The following is a 20635-nucleotide window of genomic DNA, read 5'->3' on the forward strand; positions in this document are numbered from 1 at the left end:
GTACAACTTGATTGACAAAGGTTGGAGATCAGGGTTTTAAACTCTGCAACAGAGGGGCATCATATCACAATGCAGATTTACCCTGTTCTGAGCTAACTCAGGGGACCTTACGGACCAGCCAGTCATTAGAACGGGTTCCATAGGTTCCACAATTCCATTCCAATAATGATGTATGTAGTATAAGGAGGTAGCTTACCAATAATGATGTAGTATAAGGAGGTAGCTTACCAATAATGATGTAGTATGGAGGTAGCTTGCCAGTAAGGGCCTTTAAAAATGAACACCACCAGTGTTTTTGTTTGCGCCTCTCCGTCAGAGAGGGCCAACAAACCTTCTCATGAAGGACACAGTGATGAGTGTCGACTCGTATCTATCATCACCAGTGTATCAGACCAGTGATGAATCTGAGGGCAGAGTGATGGACAGAGTCCAGGGATTTAAGGGTTGAGGCCGCAGCAGGCCTATAAATTACATCACCATAGTCCAGGACTGATAAGAGAACTGCCTCGACAACTCTCTTCCTACTAATCAAAGGAGAGCTGATTCTGTTTCTGTATAGGAAGGAAGCTTATTCTCTATTGCAACTCGGAGGCAAGTTATGACTGCAAGTCACCATGAGGCCAGATATTGTTTCCTGATCAACTTCAAAGCTGAGTGCTTCTGAAGCCCTAAACATCTTTTTATCAAAGTCTAAAAACGTTTCTCGTCTCAATCGAGCTTGATTTGCCAGACGCAATCCAGTAGCTGAAGGCTTGTGTGAAAACGATGTTGTCAGCCTGTTGCATAAGGAAGGCTTTTGTGTTTGCTCATCCTGCGCTCATCGCTCCTTCAGATCGGATGACGTCGTAACAGATATGTGATATGTTCCTCGGCCCTTTCCCTGTCTTTGTTTACACGGTGGGCGGGGGGGGGGGGGGGGGGTTGGAATCCTCTGGTGTCGCTCTCCCAGATGTGGCGGGTTACTTGCCGTACTAGGGCTGTCCCCGAAGCCTGTTTTTGGGATTCGAACTTCGTCAGTTTTTTTTCGAACAAACATTCGAACCTTCGTTTTTAATAATAATTTTTAAAAGATTATAATTTTTTTTTATATAAATATCCTCAAACTAAATCCTCAATTTGAATAAAGTCATTAATCTGATTAAATTAGTAATTAAAAAAAATTAAATCAACTTTCTTTAATGAATATAACTCATCAGTTTTAATACTAATATATATGAGTGTAGCCTAATCTTTATCTGCAACTGTGAAGAAAAACCCCATTGGTTTAAACAGAATGAATAGACATATTATTTTGATTTTGATATTGAAATCACGATTATAAAACACGATTCCCCGTTGATTTAACATGACGACGATTTAATTTGTTTCACCTTTCTTCTCGACCAAAGGCCGCCTTTCTGTCATCTTCTACAAGTTACCAAAGATGTTGTAACTGGAGAACCGCGCTGTGATCGGCTCCTCCCTCTCAACACGATGCTGAAACTACTGTGCACCGCTGTGAAGTAGGGATGTCCGATATTATCGGCCTACCGATATTATCAGCCGATATCGGCATTAAAATGTGATATCGGTTGATATCGGTATCGGAAATTAAGTGTTGGACAATATCGGTATATATCGGTAAAAAAGCCAATATCGAGCATCCCTACTGTGAAGGAAGTGTGTGCTGCGTTTACAACACAAGACAGAATGAGAGCAACACGGAATGCGGCACAATAATATTGATGATCTTGTTTTCATGATCGTGGGAAGCCCAAATTGTCATTGAAATTGAAACTTGATTAATTGGCCAGCCCTAGTGTGTGTGTGCGTGTGGCAGTAACATGTGTCAGAGATGCCCTCTCCTAGGCTGCTTGGCCTTAGTCTAAGCTATACCCCCCCAAGGGACATAAAGGCAGCCCAGGTCAGGCCCTTATGTCATGGATCGCACAGCAGGTAACTGGATTCCCTCAATAGCGGATCAGAGGGCTTCACGAAGAGATCACCATAACGGCCAGACACAACGCCAAGTCTGCTGAAACGGTGTTGTTCAGCATGATTAGAGACTATTTTGAATGTTGTACATGTAATAGTTTTGAATTTGGCCTAAACGGCTGACGTTTTGAGCTTCGGTCTCTCGTGGAGCTCGTCTGTGTTGTTGATGGAGAGGCGAAGCACCAGGACAGCCCACAAAACTCCCTGTTGACAAACACAGTTTCTCGGAGGAAAGCAGTTGTAATTTGGAGGGAAAAACCCACAGGAAAAGAAATACTAACCTCCGTATTGTCTTATATAACTTACTATTATGCACTTTGCTATTAAAGGATAATTTGCTACCTGGCCTATATTACTACCTACTATGCTAATATGTCTATACTACTACCTACCGTGCTAAGATGTCTGTACTATTACCTACTATGCCTATACTACTACCTACCGTGCTAAGATGTCTGTACTATTACCTACTATGCCTATATTACTACCTACTATGTTAATATGTCTATACTATACTACTACCCAGGGGCGTGAACAGACAATATGGGGGGCAGGGGCTCAAGTTACAAAAAGGGCACTTAACCCACCAACACCCAGTGTTCATATTTATTTTATTTCTGTTGGATGGGCACTTGGGGCAAAAGGGCAGGGGCTCAAGCCCTGCTTTGGGCCCATCTGTGCACGCCACTGATACCACCTACCATGCTAATATGTCTATACTACTACCTACATGCTAATATGTCTATACTACTACTTACTATGCTAATATGTCTATACTACTACCTATATGATAATATGTTTACTACTACTTACTATGCTAATATGTCTATACTACTACCTATATGATATGTTTATACTACTACTTACTATGCTAATATGTCTATACTACTACCTATATGATAATATGTTTATATTACTACTTACTATGCTAATATGTCTATACTACTACTATGTTTTTTTTTTCTTTTTTTTTTTTATACTTTTTCTCATATTTTTCTTGTATTTTTCCTCCCATCCCAATTTAGTCATTATGCCAATTCCCCCCTCCCCTTCCTGGTCGTTGCGCGCATTTGCCCCCTACTTGCCGGTCTAGGGAGCCCTGAAGTCTATCACATGCTTCCTCCGATACATAGGAGACAGCCAGCAGCCTCTTTTCACCTGGCAGCGACGACTCTCATTGGGTGAGTGTAACGTGTGGGAGGGCACACTACCTCACCCAGATCCCTTCCTCGCTGTGCAGGCGCCCTGACCGACCTGTAGGAGTCGCTGTTTACAACGACCAGATTACCACCCACCGGCTTATATCCTATACTACTACTTAATATGCTAATTAGGGATGTCCGATATTATCGGCCTACCGATATTATCGGCCAATATTGGCATTAAAATGTATCGGAAATTATCGGTATCGGATGATTTTATTTATTGTCAAAAGTATGCATAATGTTGTGTTAATTCCATGACAAGATATATGTAATGTTAATTACCTGAAATTATTCCGTTTTTTGGGGGGGGAAACCCTGCATATATCGGTATCGGTTGATATCGGTATCGGAAATTAAGAGTTGGACAATATCGGTATATCGGTATCGGTAAAAAAGCCAATATCGAGCATCCCTAATGCTAATATGTCTATACTACCTACCTACTAAGCGGCACGGTGGTGTAGTGGTTAACACTGTCGCCTCACAGCAAGAAGGTCCAGGGTTCGATTCCTGCTTGGGGACCAGGTTTCCATGATGCCAGTTACCCAGGTGGGGTATCTCCCAGGCCTTTCTGTGTGGAGTTTGCATGTTCTCCCCGTGCTCGCAAGGGTTTCCCCCCCGATAAGATAAACCCAATGGAAAAACATGCACAACAATAGATCGCTAACGCTGTGGCGTCCTTGACGAAGACGGACAGGAGCACTTGGATTGGTCCCCTGGCGCGGCTCACGTTGACGCCTGTCTGCTCCCGGCTGCCCTTGGGGGGGAAGGACGACGGGATGGGTTAATCGCAGATACGAATTGCATGCATGCATCGCATGTGTGCCGATTGATGACCTCGGAGCAGGTCCTAAATTATAAATTATAATTATTATGCTAATATGTCTATACTACTACCTACTATGCTAATATGTCTATACTACTACCTACTATGCTAATATGTCTATACTACTACTTACTATGCTAATGTCTATACTACCACCTACTATGCTTATGCCTATACTACATATTATGCTAATGTCTATACTACTACATACTATGCTTATATGTCTATATTACTACCTACTATGCTAATGTCTATATTACTACCTACTATGCCAATATGTCTAGATACTACCTACTATGCTAATATGTCTATATTACTACCTACTATGCTAATGTCTATATTACTACCTACTATGCTAATATGTCTAGATACTACTATGCACTCAAGACTGTAGCACTCAAGTTCGAGTGCAGGGGTTAAAATCCTAGAGGTTTTCTAGGAATTTCCTGCTGAGGGTGCGAAGGAAAAAACATCAGCTCATGGAAAAACTAACGGCAAGGCTTCAGTTAGCTTAGTTCCAACACACATACACACACACATACACACACACACACACACACACACACACACACACACACACACACACACACACACATGTTATGGTGGCCACAGTGCCCCAGGATCTCTGGAGCCAAACCACTGACAGTGTTGTTAGTGAACTGTTGGAAACCAGCCTAACTAGTGTTCTATTTTAGAACACAGCACAGACTACAGTGTATGATGTATAGCATGCCAGTCAGGGTACCTTGTGTATACTACACTGTGTGTGTATACTGTTTACTTTTACTCTTACTCATAATAGCCTATATATTCAGATTCAAATTATATGTATTGAGAGTAATGTATAATGTAACCGATAGGGCATACAGACCCTCATCTGCACCTTTGTTTACACTTGTCTTTTATTTTTTTACTTTGTTTATTTTTCCTCATATCTTTATATCCAGAGTTAATTATATTGTTTACACTGTTTATTTCTTCTCGTATTTTTATATTCAGCTCTAATCTTACTGCCTAGGCCTATATTCTGTCTTTCTACTAATACCCTGCCCATATCTGTACCTCCCCTCCCCCATGCTGCTATGACGCCTGGATTTCCCCAAGGGGTCAATAAATATCTCATCTTATCTTCATTATGGTTTAACTTGGTTATGCTCACTCAGCAAAATACAATGTGCAATGAACACGGCTAATGAACATAATAACATGACATAATAACATGACATAGTAACATGACACACTAACATGACACACTAACATGACATAACATGACGCACTAACATAACACAATAACATGGCACAATAACATTACATGACGATAATAACAGGTTATTTGTGCGTCTCAGGCCTGGTTACTTGTGTGTTTCTGTCTGGTTATTTGTATATCTCAGGCCTGGTTATTTGTGTGTTTCAGGCCTGTTTATTTGCGTGTCTCAGGCCTGGCTATTTGCGGATATTTGTGTCTCTCTCAAGCCTGGTTATTTGTGTCTCTCTCAAGCCTGGTTATTTGTGTCTCTCTCAAGCCTGGTTATTTGCGTGTCTCAGGTCTGGTTATTTTGTGTGTTTCAGAAACTTTCAGGCCTCGTTATTTGCGTGTCTCAGGCCTGGTTATTATTTGCGTGTCTCAGGCCTGGTTATTATTTGCGTGTCTCGGGCCTGGTTATTATTTGCGTGTCTCAGGCCTGGTTATTATTTGCGTGTCTCAGGCCTGGTTATTTGCGTGTCTCGGGCCTGGTTATTATTTGCGTGTCTCGGGCCTGGTTATTATTTGCGTGTCTCGGGCCTGGTTATTATTTGCGTGTCTCGGGCCTGGTTATTATTTGCGTGTGTCTCGGGCCTGGTTATTATTTGCGTGTGTCTCGGGCCTGGTTATTATTTGCGTGTCTCGGGCCTGGTTATTATTTGCGTGTCTCAGGCCTGGTTATTTGCGTGTCTCAGGCCTGGTTATTATTTGCGTGTCTCAGGCCTGGTTATTATTTGCGTGTCTCGGGCCTGGTTATTATTTGCGTGTCTCGGGCCTGGTTATTATTTGCGTGTCTCGGGCCTGGTTATTATTTGCGTGTCTCGGGCCTGGTTATTATTTGCGTGTCTCAGGCCTGGTTATTATTTGCGTGTCTCAGGCCTGGTTATTATTTGCGTGTCTCAGGCCTGGTTATTATTTGCGTGTCTCGGGCCTGGTTATTATTTGCGTGTCTCGGGCCTGGTTATTATTTGCGTGTCTCGGGCCTGGTTATTATTTGCGTGTCTCGGGCCTGGTTATTATTTGCGTGTCTCGGGCCTGGTTATTATTTGCGTGTCTCGGGCCTGGTTATTATTTGCGTGTCTCGGGCCTGGTTATTATTTGCGTGTCTCGGGCCTGGTTATTATTTGCGTGTCTCGGGCCTGGTTATTATTTGCGTGTGTCTCAGGCCTGGTTATTATTTGTGTCTCGGGCCTGGTTATTATTTGCGTGTCTCAGGCCTGGTCATTATTTGTGTCTCGGGCCTGGTTATTATTTGCGTGTCTCAGGCCTGGTTATTATTTGCGTGTGTCTCGGGCCTGGTTATTATTTGCGTGTGTCTCGGGCCTGGTTATTATTTGCGTGTCTCGGGCCTGGTTATTATTTGCGTGTCTCAGACCTGGTTATCGGTAGCGGTTGAAGAGCTGTTGTACTGGTTAAGTCAGAACTGTTGAACAGGGCAGCTGTGTGGTCCGCTGTGCTGATGAAGCAGCCTGCATGGTGGTGTTGGTATGTGTGGAATGGCCTGGCAGCGCAACAACAGATCCAAGGCTCCCGAGGCAGAGCCACTGTGAGGCCCTTCACCCGGCAATCTGATCTCCGTACCGTCTGAGCCCGTGACATTATGAGTTACAAGTTACACCACACAAACATACATCTGATCTGCCACCAAGTCTGACTGTATGAATGATGATCATAACTAACCTACCTCCGTCCTCCGTACTATAGTCTACCCATATAACTCGATGTACAACAGTGCTGTATATATATGTATTTAACTATTTATATATATATTTACTGCATATATAGTACATATCTGTCTGAATATACCTGCATATAATCCTTGATAGCATGTACAATAATATAATCCTTATATCATTGTAATGCATATAATCAGTTTGACATATCTGTAGATACTATATCTATACATCCCTTACCTACTCTTTACTAGTTACACTGCTGATCAGTATGACTTACTACCATAGTGTCTAAAGTTATACCTGTATCACTGCATATTAATACTACAACTCTGTACACTACATCTGATTAGCACTATTAGTACTCATTTATATATTTTATACCCAGTTTAATCACCTGTACATTGTGTATTGCTATTGCACTTTATGGTTACATTTGCACTCTGGTTGGACGCCAAACATGAGACTTCAGCTCAGCTTCTTCCCCCAGGCCATCGGAGTCTTGAACACTGAACTCTCTACACACAAGCACACATAAAACACACACTGTAATAATTATAATTTAGGACCTACTCCGAGGTCATCAATCGGCACACATGCGATGCATGCATGCAATTTGTATCTGCGATTAACCCATCCCGTCGTCCTTCCCCCCCAAGGGCAGCCGGGAGCAGACAGGCGTCAACGTGAGCCGCGCCAGGGGACCAATCCAAGTGCTCCTGTCCGTCTTCGTCAAGGACGCCACGGCGTTAGCGATCTATTGTTGTGCATGTTTTTCCATTGGGTTTATCTTATCGGGGGGGGGAACCCTTGCGAGCACGGGGAGAACATGCAAACTCCACACAGAAAGGCCTGGGAGATACCCCACCTGGGTAACTGGCATCATGGAAACCTGGTCCCCAAGCGGGAATCGAACCCTGGACCTTCTTGCTGTGAGGCGACAGTGTTAACCACTACACCACCGTGCCGCTTTCACACTAACAGTCACTTTAGCATGAACACACACACACATATGCTGCACACGCTCACACTCAACGGTCACTTTACAAAATGAAAAGGTAACTTAAATCTTTTTTAAAGAACGGGAGCGGTTCTTGTATAGTAAATAGATGGATATAGCAAGATAGCATAAGGACACATAGTAGTATAACTGTGAATTGTATAGTATAGCATTGTATAGTAGTGTACATAAGACCCAGTGCCTAATCCGTAGCTAACATTGTATTGCACTATCGCAGGACCTTAGCATGTCTTACCATGCTTTTTGTAAACTTTATGTACATTATACCTGTTATTACTTGTATTATTGCACAAATGTCTTATTCTCATTCCTATTCTTATTACTTGTATTATTGCACGATCGCTGCGGGCATGACCCCCCCCACATTTCACTGTATGCTTGTATGCCGTGACAAATAAAACTCTTGACTTGAAACTTATTTCCGTTGTACTGTACACTTTTGCTGTATGACAACGATACATTTGAATCTAATCTAAAGCCTGAGTGGGACCGAGACAGCGGTTCATCCTGTGTTTGTTTCACCGGAAGCTTCTCTGTGCGTCTGGACGGACCCGACCCCACTGTCTTACCTCATATCCTCTTCCTCATTCCAACCTCCAGAGATTCCCTTTAGTCTCCCAGTCCTCTGGTGACCTCTGACCTCTGACCCCTTGCCCCGCGGAGGACACACAAACAGCAGGCCTGCTGAACCTGCCCGGCTCGCTAATCCTCCGGTTAACGGCCTTCTCTTTTCAGAGCTATTTTCGGACGCCCTGTCTCGACACGCTGACCTGCACGCTATTTTCTATTTAGAGCGGGGAGTAGGGCTAAATACGGACCAGTAAATATCCCACCGGGCCTTTTGAATCTGGCTACTGTACGCTGGCCGTGGGTTTTTATTTTTGACCGTTGAGAGAATAAAAGCGCCCAGAACGTGTGTGACCCCGTGTGACCCCGCCTCATCTTACGGGACAAAAGCACCCAACCGTTCTAGACTAACGGCTCAATGCCATTCAGGCAGGTCGGCGCCATAGAAACCATTGGTGGGGACAGTGACCGGGTCGGCTGGTATGTGACTCTCTGTTTATGTCTCTCTCCTCTGTGTGTGTGTGTGTGTGTGTGTGTGTGTGTCCCTGTTGTGTGTGTGTGTGTGTGTGTGTGTGTGTGTGGTGCAGCCTCCATGATGCCCAGGAGGAGCTGCAGGAGTTCCAGGAGGGCAGCAGGGAGCTGGAGGCGGAGCTGGAGGCCCAGCTGAGCCAGGCGGAGCACCGCCTACGAGACCTGCAGGTGGAGAACCAGAGGCTGAAGAGCGACGCGGAGAACCTCAAGGTAAATAAAGAACCAGAGGCTGAAGAGCGAGGCGGAGAACCTCAAGGTAAACGAAGGAAGGAGTCAAATAACAAAAACAAAGAATTTGCTGTGAAAAGAAAAATGTAATTAAGTAAGTAATAAAATACTTATCGTGGTTTTGTGCTGAATTTTTTTTTAAATTATTGATCCAAGTTTCCCTTAGCACTGTTATAAAAACCTAAATACGCCACACACAAACAATCTCCGGAGCTCGGCCTGCATTCCGCCATGTCGACCCCACCAGGCTGCCCCTGAGTCTGGGAGACATCTCTGGTTGATGCTGGACAGTCTGGACAGTGTTTACCATTACATGAGTTTTTCAAAGCGCTGTAATCAAACACAGTTTTTTAACGATAATTAAAATGTGAATGGTATTACTAACCGTTAAGGAATTTTACCGTGGTCATCATTAAAACCAGTAACCGTTTCATCCTTACTGGAGGCTAATAGAGGCTATATCTCTCTCTCTCTCTCTCTCTCTCGCTCCCTCTCTCTGGGGTCTACGGGTTGGACCGTTTGGAGAATAATGAGTTGTTGGTTCACGTCACACATCCTCTCTGTTGGGAGAACTGGCAACACAGGCCCATGTCCTCCCTGCTATATGTCACAGAGGAGTGGATAAAGACACGGGTCTTGGCTAATCCTCCAGGTCTCTCTGTAATAGGATGTCGGGATCAGGAGAGAGAAAATAGAAAAACTACCAAACGCATTGATCTCGTGTTGCGAAACAAGACGGGTTCTTCATCATTGCAGGCCTCAGACGTCGGGCTGGAACACTCAGCAGCTCCGCACTCTGATTCCTGCCATCTGAAATCTGGGGGGCGTCATAGCAGCATGGGGTATATATATATGTATGTATGTTACAATAAATATAGGCAATGAAGAATTTGCATCTAAATGTATACTATGAGTAAAAGTAAACGGTACACAAGGTGCAGTATACACAAAGTACCCTAACTAGCACGATATACGTTAGGGATGCACCGATATGAAAATTTGCCACCGATACCGATTGTTCAACTAACACAATCGGCCGATACCAATACCGATTCCGATATTTGTGGCAACAATTTTTTTTGTATATTAAAAAAAAATTGCAATATTCTTTTTTTTTAATTTTTTTTTATGAAACGACTGTATATTTGTGTTACAAATTGTGCTCACCGATATGAACATAGGCCTCTTTACTTACTTAAAAAAGGAAACATCAAGAAATAGCACTATCTCTCTCCCAGTATGTTCTGCAGGGACACTAGTTCTCCCAGCATGGTCTACCTGCTGGGCTGCAGCTAGATAATATTGTCTCAACCAATGAAATTTTGATTGACAGTCGATTCTGCCAATTACGTCACACACCGCTTGCACCCGCCTCTGCTGTTACCACCAATCGGCAAGCGGTATAAATTTTTTACTTCGGCTTTTGTCCGCCATTGATTTTGAGTTGACGAGAGAGGTTTTCTACAACAACAACAATGGCGGCGCGGCTGACGTTTAGCTTTTAGCTCCGCAGGATGACTTAAATGACGCATAATGATTTTACTGCAACTAATGTTATAATAAAACAAAGCCTTTCTATACATGTGTCTGATTGAAAACGTTATTAACAGATTGCAGAATGGGTAAAACTCAGGGCTCTGTGAGCAACGGAAGGAACTGAGCTAGTATGAACGCTTGCTACGTTCGGGTAAATAATATGCTGATGTTATTGAACGTGTAACACTAACTATATAACGTTAATGCCACAAAACGAATGCCTTGTTAATCATAAGTAGTAACTTTGATGCAGTAGCTTTTGTGTGTGTGTGTGGGGGGGACTGGGGACGGCGTTGTGCAGGTCGAGAGTGAACTTTTTTTTGTCTTGACGCTACACAAATTGATGGATATTTATCGGCTACTGCCATCGGCACATTCGAGCTTCAGTCAACAAGGCACTTATCGGCCGATACCGATACCCGACCGATACATCGGTGCACCCCTAATATACGTCATACGTTGTTGTCCGTGCAGGTTTTGATGGTTAAGAGTCAGACGCACTTAGTGGTCAGACATTCATGGTAGTTCTGCAGCAAAGGAAGCTGTGAGGGTGGATGTAGTGGATGCAGCAGCAGAGGAGGCTGAGGGGGTAAACGGGTCCTGGAGGGACCATGAGTCACTGCTCTGCTGTCTTTGTGCTGCGGGGGCTCCTGGCACGCGGCCCTGCCACTGACCCCCACAGCCAGAGGAGCTGCTCTCCTATCTGGAGAACAATGGAGACCAGTGACTGTTGTGATTTAAAAACCCAGCGATGCCCCAAAAATGTCTTTGCTAGCAACGTCCTATGATTCAGGAAGTGTCACAATAGCCGTATTGGCGTCAGGGCTTTCCCCAGGATCTGAGTCACAGCTAGGGGGTGGTCCTGAGGGGGGGGGGGGGGGGGGGGGCAAAGAAATGGACAATAAAGAAAGACATTTGCACAGTAATTTCCTGGAACTTAAAAACATAATTTCAATACCCTTCAAACACAAGGGTAAGTTCCAAATAAGTTATTTAAGTACAGTGCATACGGTTAGATAGATAGATAGACAGATACTTTATTAATCCCGGGTATCTCACAGCCCACACAGTATACAGACATTGACGGTTCTCATTCAGTTGTTTCACGTTATGTCTGCATCATGAATAAAAAATAAGGGGGCGGCGCAGTGGGCAAGGCGCTCGCCACTAACGCAGGAGATGCTGGGTTTCTAGCCCAGCTCTCGGCGTTGCTACCGGCTTGGCTGGTCGGTCATACTAACACAATTGGCAGTGTTAGGGGGTGGGAAAGCTGGTGGGTGGGGATTGGACGTTGTGGACAGCGACTCCTACAGGTCGGTTGGTGCGCCTGTACAGCAGAATCAGGAAGTAACGGTGGCAGCGTGAGCCTCCCACGCGTTACTCCTCGCCACTGAGAGATCGCGCTGTACAGGTGAAAAGATGTACCGGAGGGGACACGTGATGCAAGGCTTCGTCCTCACTGCAGCCGACCAGTGGGAGGCATAGTCTAGCAACGTTCGATACAGGGGAGGGGAGAATTGAAGGGAGAATTGGCGATTATACGAAATTGGGATGGGAGAAAAATAAGGAGAAAAAGTGGATAAAAAAAAAAGAATAAAAAATAAGCACATGATAAAATTCAATTAAATCATATCAAGGTTGCACAATAGTTTTAATGTTGAACAGAACACAGAAGCGCATGCACCGGAGGACGGAGCAATCGCATGATTAGACAATGATGCGTCTGTTTCTAAGCCTCAAGCTTTCACTGCAAGAAAAAGTCTCTATATATAAACACATGGTGGTGCTGCACGTGGTCCTGGTGGCACTGTGCCCTTAGAACAGTGTTTGGGGAAAGCCCTGAGCATTGAACATAACATATTGCTACCTCGTTTGTCCTAGTTTCCCTGCGCTCACTCATTCTCATTGTCTCTCTCTCACCTCTCTCGGTCTCTCTCTTTCTCCCTCTTTCTTTCTTTCTCTCTCTCTCTCTCCTCCCTCTCTCTCTCTCTCTTCTCTCTTCTCTCTTCTCTCTTCTCTCTTCTCTCTTCTCTCTTCTCTCTTCTCTCCTCTCTCGTCCTCAGGAGAAGCTGGAGCAGCAGTACGCCCAGAGTTACAAGCAGATCAACGTCCTGGAGGACGACCTGGGCCAGATCCGCAGCATCAAGGAGCAGCTCCACAAATACGTCCGCGAGCTGGAACAGGCTAACGACGACCTGGAGAGAGCCAAGAGGTCAGCCTGGGGGCAGGGGAGCACCTCACTATAGGACCCGTCTCTCCTGTTAACATACTTACCAGGGGGGGGGGGGGGTCTGCTTGTAGTCCAGCATCTCCAGTTAATAGCAGGGTTCGCACAAGGTCCTTGAAGTGCTTAAAGTGCTTGATTTTTGTCCCAAAAAAAGAGGCAAGGCCTGGAATTCCTTGAAAACAGCCCTTTTTTTAACAAGGTGCTTAAAAAGTCCTTAATTCCAACCATTCGCATTGAAAGTTTTGTTCCTGAAAAATAGTGCATCGGAAAGTACTTGAAGGTCCTTGAATTTCATTTTGCAATGTCTGGGAACCCTGGATTAGTGTAAAAGAACAAGTCACTTTTTACATCACGTTACTATGGTTTCAGCGAGGAGCACCTTCATCAGAGCGTGCCAGCTTAGTTAACTATGGCTTTTTTATAAGTACTAGATTTAACAAGGGCCCTTTGGCATAATCGCATTCTCAAGGACAATAATTTGGAAAACACAGTTGTATACACGGTATCTGCAGGGTATTAAAAAGTCTTACATTTTATTTGCACAGGTATTGCATTTTTGGGGGGCAGAGCCCGGCTGTCGGGAGATGAAATATTAAATATATGAAATGTTTTTGTCGTTGTTTTATTGCGGGGCTACCGGGAGCTTGTATGAAACGTGTGAGAATTTAAATTGGTGCAGCCGCCGGTTCAGTGTCGCTATGTGTTTTTTTGCTAGTATGATCAAGAAATTGGTATTAAATTTAGCTCTAGGTGGTATTTAAAAAAAGTCTTAAATTTAACTTTGTTGAAACCTGCAGATACCTTGTGTACAGATTTATCTCTTAAAACATCTATTCAATTGTCGACAGCATTTTTTTCTTCTAAGAATGTCTTTAGTTTGGGACAATCCTAGTGTTTTAAAGAGTTGAGAAGCAACTTCCCTGGCAGTCAGGATGATGCAGCCTAGTAATGTAGTTACACCTTTGACTAAACATGACGATGGCTGTACATTACTGCCAGCACTTCCTGATAGCCTCACCCTCCACCTCACCCTTTACCTGACCCTCACCCTCCACCTCGCCCTTTACCTGACCCTCACCCTCCACCTCACCCTTTACCTGACCCTCACCCTCCACCTCACCCTTTACCTGACCCTCACCCTCCACCTCGCCCTCTACTCACAGGGCTACGATAGTGTCTCTGGAGGACTTCGAGGGCCGTTTGAACCAGGCCATCGAGAGAAACGCCTTCCTGGAGAGCGAGCTGGACGAGAAGGAGACTCTCCTCGTCTCCGTGCAGAGGCTGAAGGATGAAGCGCGGGGTACGTGAGGGGCGTGTGTGACTGAGGGATGAGGCGTGGGGTACGTGAGGGGCATGTGTGACTGAGGGATGAGGCGTGGGGTACGTGAGGGGCGTGTGTGACTGAGGGATGAGGCGTGGGGTACGTGAGGGACATGTGTGACTGAGGGATGAGGCGTGGGGTACGTGAGGGGCGTGTGTGACTGAGGGATGAGGCGTGGGGTACGTGAGGGACATGTGTGTGACTGAGGGATGAGGCGTGGGGTACGTGAGGGGCGTGTGTGACTGAGGGATGAGGCGTGGGGTACGTGAGGGGCGTGTGTGACTGAGGGATGAGGCGTGGGGTACGTGAGGGGCGTGTGTGACTGAGGGATGAGGCGTGGGGTACGTGAGGGGCGTGTGTGACTGAGGGATGAGGCGTGGGGTACGTGAGGGGCGTGTGTGACTGAGGGATGAGGCGTGGGGTACGTGAGGGGCGTGTGTGACTGAGGGATGAGGCGTGGGGTACGTGAGGGGCGTGTGTGACTGAGGGATGAGGCGTGGGGTACGTGAGGGGCGTGTGTGACTGAGGGATGAGGCGTGGGGTACGTGAGGGGCGTGTGTGACTGAGGGATGAGGCGTGGGGTACGTGAGGGGCGTGTGTGACTGAGGGATGAGGCGTGGGGTACGTGAGGGACATGTGTGACTCCACGCAGAACTGACTCACCTGATGTTACTGTTTGCTCAAACCTTTATTTCAACCTGTGAGACACTGAGGTTAGTTACCCTTATTTACAGCGATGACCAGCTTACAAAACAACAAGACAGTTTATCAGCAATTTCATCACACAAATAATTTAAACTAATAAGAATAAACAATAGAAAATTACCAGTCGAAAAACACAGTGGTCGGAGATCATACTTGTAAATGCAGCAAACTGAATTAAGAACCTTCTTCAGAGTCAGTCGGAGGGCGTTCCAGGTTTTCCTAGTTTACAGCAAACTGGAGGAACCCTAAGAACCAGCCAGTCATTTGAACGTGTAGAATAGGTTCCAAGACTTCCAAGGGGGGAGTTTACCAATAAGGGCATTAAAGATAAACTAATACCAACGACAGTTACGCCTTTCAACCGGAGAAGGACACAGTGGTGGGCAGGGGTGTAAAGTACTTGAGTAATTGTACTTCGTTGCAATACTTATAGTATTATTAGGTTTGTATACTTGTACTTTTACTCAATTACATTTCAGAGAGAAAAAAAAACCTTTTTACCCCTTACCTACAAAGTACAAATCTCGCAGGTCCAACCATTTTAATTCGTATATATATTTGTTTCTCTGGCCGAACTAACGTTAACATTATTAATCCTCCGGCCACACTTTATTTAAAAACAGCCAATCAAATCCCCATCAATGGAAAATGTACCTGCCCATACCCATGCTGATTGGTCCTTGCGCAAGACTAGAAAGCGGGGATCTTTTACTTGTTAGTACTCAAGTACATTTAAAAGTAGAAACTTTTTGACTTTTACTCAAGTGTGTTTTTAGCCAGATACTCTTGACTTTTACTTGAGTACGATTTTGAGACTGTACCCATAATTTCACTTAAGTATAATTTCTGGGTAATCTTTACACCCCTGGTGGTGAGTAGCATGTGTTTTAATCGGCAACGTCTCGCCACGTGTCTGTCCCTTGCAGACCTGAGGCAGGAGCTGGCCGTACGGGAGAGGAGCACAGACAGGATGTCGGCACCCAGCTCGCCCACCTCGGATATCGACGACTCGGTGGTCCCGGCCTCGCTGTCCCTCCCTGCCACGCCGGTTGGGAATGGGTTGGAGCACCCCTTCATTGGCCCTAAAGGTGAGAGTCACCCTCATGTATTGTATATGTATATTACTGTTGCACTTTACTTTTACATTTGCACGTAAAGAATGTGGAATTACTATCACGACTACAATAAAACTACGATAATTCAACGTTACGATAAAACGTTTTACGTTTTTAAATACGGTTGCTGTGTCTGGACTGGTCCTCTGAGCTCCTCTGCAGTCGATCTGATGCAGGGTTTAATCCTAAATATTTCCAAATCCTCTGCCATCGTTGTGTAACCTCTCATGTCGTCTCTAGAGCCTCCTTTCTCTCCTTCACGCAAAGTCAAATCTACTCTAAATGAAAGTGAAACTTAAGCTACTCTGTACTGCAACCTATAAAATGGATCTTACACGTTTAGTTTATAATGTTTAACTAAGTATTGATAACACACAATAAAATCTTACAAATTAGAGTTTTTTTTATTTGATGAATATGGGCACTGATATGTTCAAGATTCAAGAGGTTTATTCGTCACATACATACACAAGACATAATAGTGAAATGAAGGTGGCCATGCCCACCTTGATTGTGCAAAAAATACAAATAGAATAGATAATAAAATAGACATGATAAAAATCATGTCTATCATGTTTTGAATGACTGATTAAATTCTGGTAACATTTGTATTCAATTATGTCTTTGTTTGCACCTTCCTCCTCCTCTAGCGTTGACCAACGGCTGTGGCAGCTCTCCCCTCACCCCCTCTGCTAGAATCTCTGCCCTGAATATTGTCGGGGACTTACTGAGGAAAGTTGGGGTAGGTATTTTACCGAGTTTAATGTATTTTCGTTCCTTTACTCAAATGCTGCTGTTGTTGTCTGTTCCATTTGGCCTTTGGGAGTAGTAGTGGAAAGGTATCTCAATACCCTGCCATTAAAAGCGGTACTATACCCCATTTTATGATGCGTTCTAACAATAGATTTCCCTAAACAATTGCTCGATCGCTACTCGAGTAATTCCTGCGAGTACTCGATCTGGGAAAACATTACTTGTGCCCATCCCTAGTGTTCGAGGTCGAAGATTCATCTGTTTGGTTGATTAAACGGGTGCTGATAGGAGAAATAGGAGATAGGACACTTTACAAATTATCTTTTACTTTTAAAGAGCTCGAGGGACTCGTATCAGCCCATTAATCAGCTCTCGGACTCTTCCTGCTAGTGTGCGCACAGCACTCTGCTTCCTGCAAGTATAGTGGGCTTAACTTGAGAACCGAGGCACGGATTTGGTCAAGTGAGGTGGCGTTCGAACGGCAACAAATAGATCTTTCGAACGGTATATGTTCGGCGAAAAATGCAGCCCGAGCCGCGGCTAGACGCTCGCAAAGTGCCGTGACTTGCGCGCGTTCCGCGCACGGGCACGTCGGCCCGTACACGGTACCCCAGCTGTTCAGAGGTTAAAGGATCAATAGGCAGATTTTTGGCAACATAATCTTTTTTCGATATTCGTTTGACGACATTTTTTTTTTAATATATATATATATATATATATATATATATATATATATATACACACAAGATAAAAGAGTTTTATTTGTCACGGCATACAGGTATACAGTGAAATGCGGGAAGTCTTGCCCGCAACGATGTGCATAATACAATAGTAATAATATATAATAAGAATCCAACCAATAGAGAGACATTGTGCAATAAACAAGTAAACAAAGTAGGGCACAAAGTAGTATATATTGTTCCGGTAAGGGGCAGGAGCTAAAACAACGACATCCAATCAAACGAATGACCAAGTCAAATGATTGGAACGAGCGAGCTGTCTTATCAAACCATCTAGTGACACATAACAGTTGCATGCGTACATAATCGCATCGGGAAGGGTGTTTTCTGTGAATTCGCTTTAAGGATTTAAAGATATTTCTAAGTTCTGCCCAAAATCAACGTTCGCCTATTGCTCCTTTAAACCCACACAGACCAGGGGAGTCAACACGTCCCACTTGGCAAAGTATCTGGTCGACAGACGCGCCGTCCTGTGCAAGGAACTCAAAGAGCAACAGGTTAGAGAGTGTGATGGTTAGATAACATGACCGCATGCCCTCAAGTAGAAGTCAAAGGAGTGTGATTTGTTTTGTGACGAGCTCTTTACCACCCAAGTTTGACGACGCAATTAAGGGCAATAGCAGTTTGGCTTCAGCTTTTTAGCTAAAGTTCTTACCAATGTGGCAAACATCTCTTTATGCAAACGCAACGTTTCTCTTTAAAGGAACACGCTAACATTTTGAGAAATTAGCTTACCGTCTTTTCCAGAGAGAGACAAGAAGATATACACCAGTCTCCTCTCTGTGTGTTCAGTACTGACGCACTTTGCTACTAAGTAATCTGCCTTGCCTATATTACTACATACTATGCTAATATGTCTGTACTACTATGCATTCAAGTTCGACACTGTTTGATGAACAATCTTACTTACTCTTAGCTGCCAGAGTTGTACCCTTCCTGCTGACTTGTACATAACTTTCTTTTTGATAAAAGCATCAGCTAAATGACTACTGTAGGTACTGTATCAAAGTAAGACAACCCAGTGCATCATAGGACAAATAAATGGAGCTGTCTGTAATGTTAAACAAGCCACCAAAGTCAGCCCACGTCACCCCACTTCTCAGAGAGCTACACTGGCTTCCCATTGCCACACAAATCTGTTTCAAGGTCCTTGACCTGCATACCGTGCAGCGAAGGGAACGGCTCCCTCCTACCTCCGGTCAATGGTCTCTTAACTACACACCCTCAAGACCCCTACACTCTGCATCTTCTAACTACACACCCTCAAGACCCCTCCGCTCTGCATCTTCTAACTACACACTCTCAAGACCCCTATGCTCTGCATCTTCTAACTACACACCCTCAAGACCCCTCCGCTCTGCATCTTCTAACTACACACCCTCAAGACCCCTACGCTCTGCATCTTCTAACTACACACCCTCAAGACCCCTATGCTCTGCATCTTCTAACTACACACCCTCAAGACCCCTATGCTCTGCATCTTCTAACTACACTCCCTCAAGACCCCTACATTCTGCATCTTCTAACTACACCCCCTCAAGACTCCTACATTCTACATCTTCTAACTACACACCCTCAAGACCCCTACGCTCTGCATCTTCTAACTACACCCCCTCAAGACCCCTCCGCTCTGCATCTTCTAACTACACCCCCTCAAGACCCTTCCGCTCTGCATCTTCTAACTACACACCCTCAAGACCCCTCCGCTCTGCATCTTCTAACTACACACCCTCAAGACCCCTCCGCATCTTCTGGCCGCCTCAGACCCACTCCTATCCGAGGGGGTCATCAAAGAGAACCCGGCTATTCTCGGTCCTCGCTCCACAATGGTGGAACAAATATCCCACCACAGTCGGGACAGGCCAGCTGAAACCCGCCCAATTATCCACCGGCGACTAAAAACGCACATCTTCAAACAATATCTGGGGGAAAAATTAACCTTCTTATCATGCTAATATGTCTACACTACTATGCACTCTGAGTATAACACTCGCGTTCGACACTGTTTGACGAACAATGTTACTGACCCTTAGCTGCCGGAGTTGTACCCTTCCTGCTGACTTGTTGTTCACAATTTGTAAATTGACATTGTTTTATTTCTGTCCTCTCGTTAGGCTTTGGAGTCCAAGCTAGCTGCCTGTAGGAACTTCTCCAAGGACCAGGCAGGGAGGAAAACCTATTCCCTGGCTAATGGCACCCTCATCAACGGCAACGCTATAAAGTTCTCCCACTTACATACAACTTACTACGACAAAACGTGAGTAAATTTTCTATGCGTTCATTGACGGATGAATGTAGCTGCAGCCTTATTTAGCGCATCGCACAAACATACTGCTGCTGGTCTGGACTGGTCCTCTGAGCTCCTCCAGTCAAACATACTGTTGCTGGTCTGGACTGGTCCTCTGAGCTCCTCTCCAGTCAAACATACTGTTGCTGGTCTGGACTGGTCCTCTGAGCTCCTCTCCAGTCAAACATACTGCTGCTGGTCTGGACTGGTCCTCTGAGCTCCTCTCCAGTCAAACATACTGTTGCTGGTCTGGACTGGTCCTCTGAGCTCCTCTCCAGTCAAACATACTGTTGCTGGTCTGGACTGGTCACCTGAGCTCCTCTCCAGTCAAACATACTGCTGCTGGTCTGGACTGGTCCGCTGAGCTCCTCTCCAGTCAAACATACTGCTGCTGGTCTGGACTGGTCCTCTGAGCTCCTCTCCAGTCAAACATACTGCTGCTGGTCTGGACTGGTCCTCTGAGCTCCTCTCCAGTCAAACATACTGCTGCTGGTCTGGACTGGTCACCTGAGCTCCTCTCCAGTCAAACATACTGTTGCTGGTCTGGACTGGTCCTCTGAGCTCCTCTCCAGTCAAACATACTGTCGCTGGTCTGGACTGGTCCTCTGAGCTCCTCTCCAGTCAAACATACTGTTGCTGGTCTGGACTGGTCCTCTGAGCTTCTCTCCAGTCGAGCTGCTGCA

At 45.0% G+C, this 20635-nt stretch overlaps 1 protein-coding gene across 1 annotated transcript in view; it reads left to right on the plus strand.

Annotated features, from left to right (window-relative positions):
• ndel1b (nudE neurodevelopment protein 1-like 1b) overlaps positions 1-20635 on the plus strand; it is a 33303-nt gene that overhangs the window by 9195 nt on the left and 3473 nt on the right. Inside the window, exons 3-8 of the mRNA XM_084329442.1 lie at positions 9097-9250; positions 12868-13016; positions 14195-14331; positions 15984-16145; positions 16823-16914; positions 19780-19922. Coding sequence (XP_084185568.1) covers positions 9097-9250; positions 12868-13016; positions 14195-14331; positions 15984-16145; positions 16823-16914; positions 19780-19922 — 837 coding nt within the window. The remainder of the gene's footprint in view (positions 1-9096; positions 9251-12867; positions 13017-14194; positions 14332-15983; positions 16146-16822; positions 16915-19779; positions 19923-20635) is intronic.

This window comes from Notolepis coatsorum (assembly GCF_963971535.1).
Source record: "Notolepis coatsorum genome assembly, chromosome: 14".
In the NCBI taxonomy this organism is placed as follows: Eukaryota; Metazoa; Chordata; class Actinopteri; order Aulopiformes; family Paralepididae; genus Notolepis; species Notolepis coatsorum.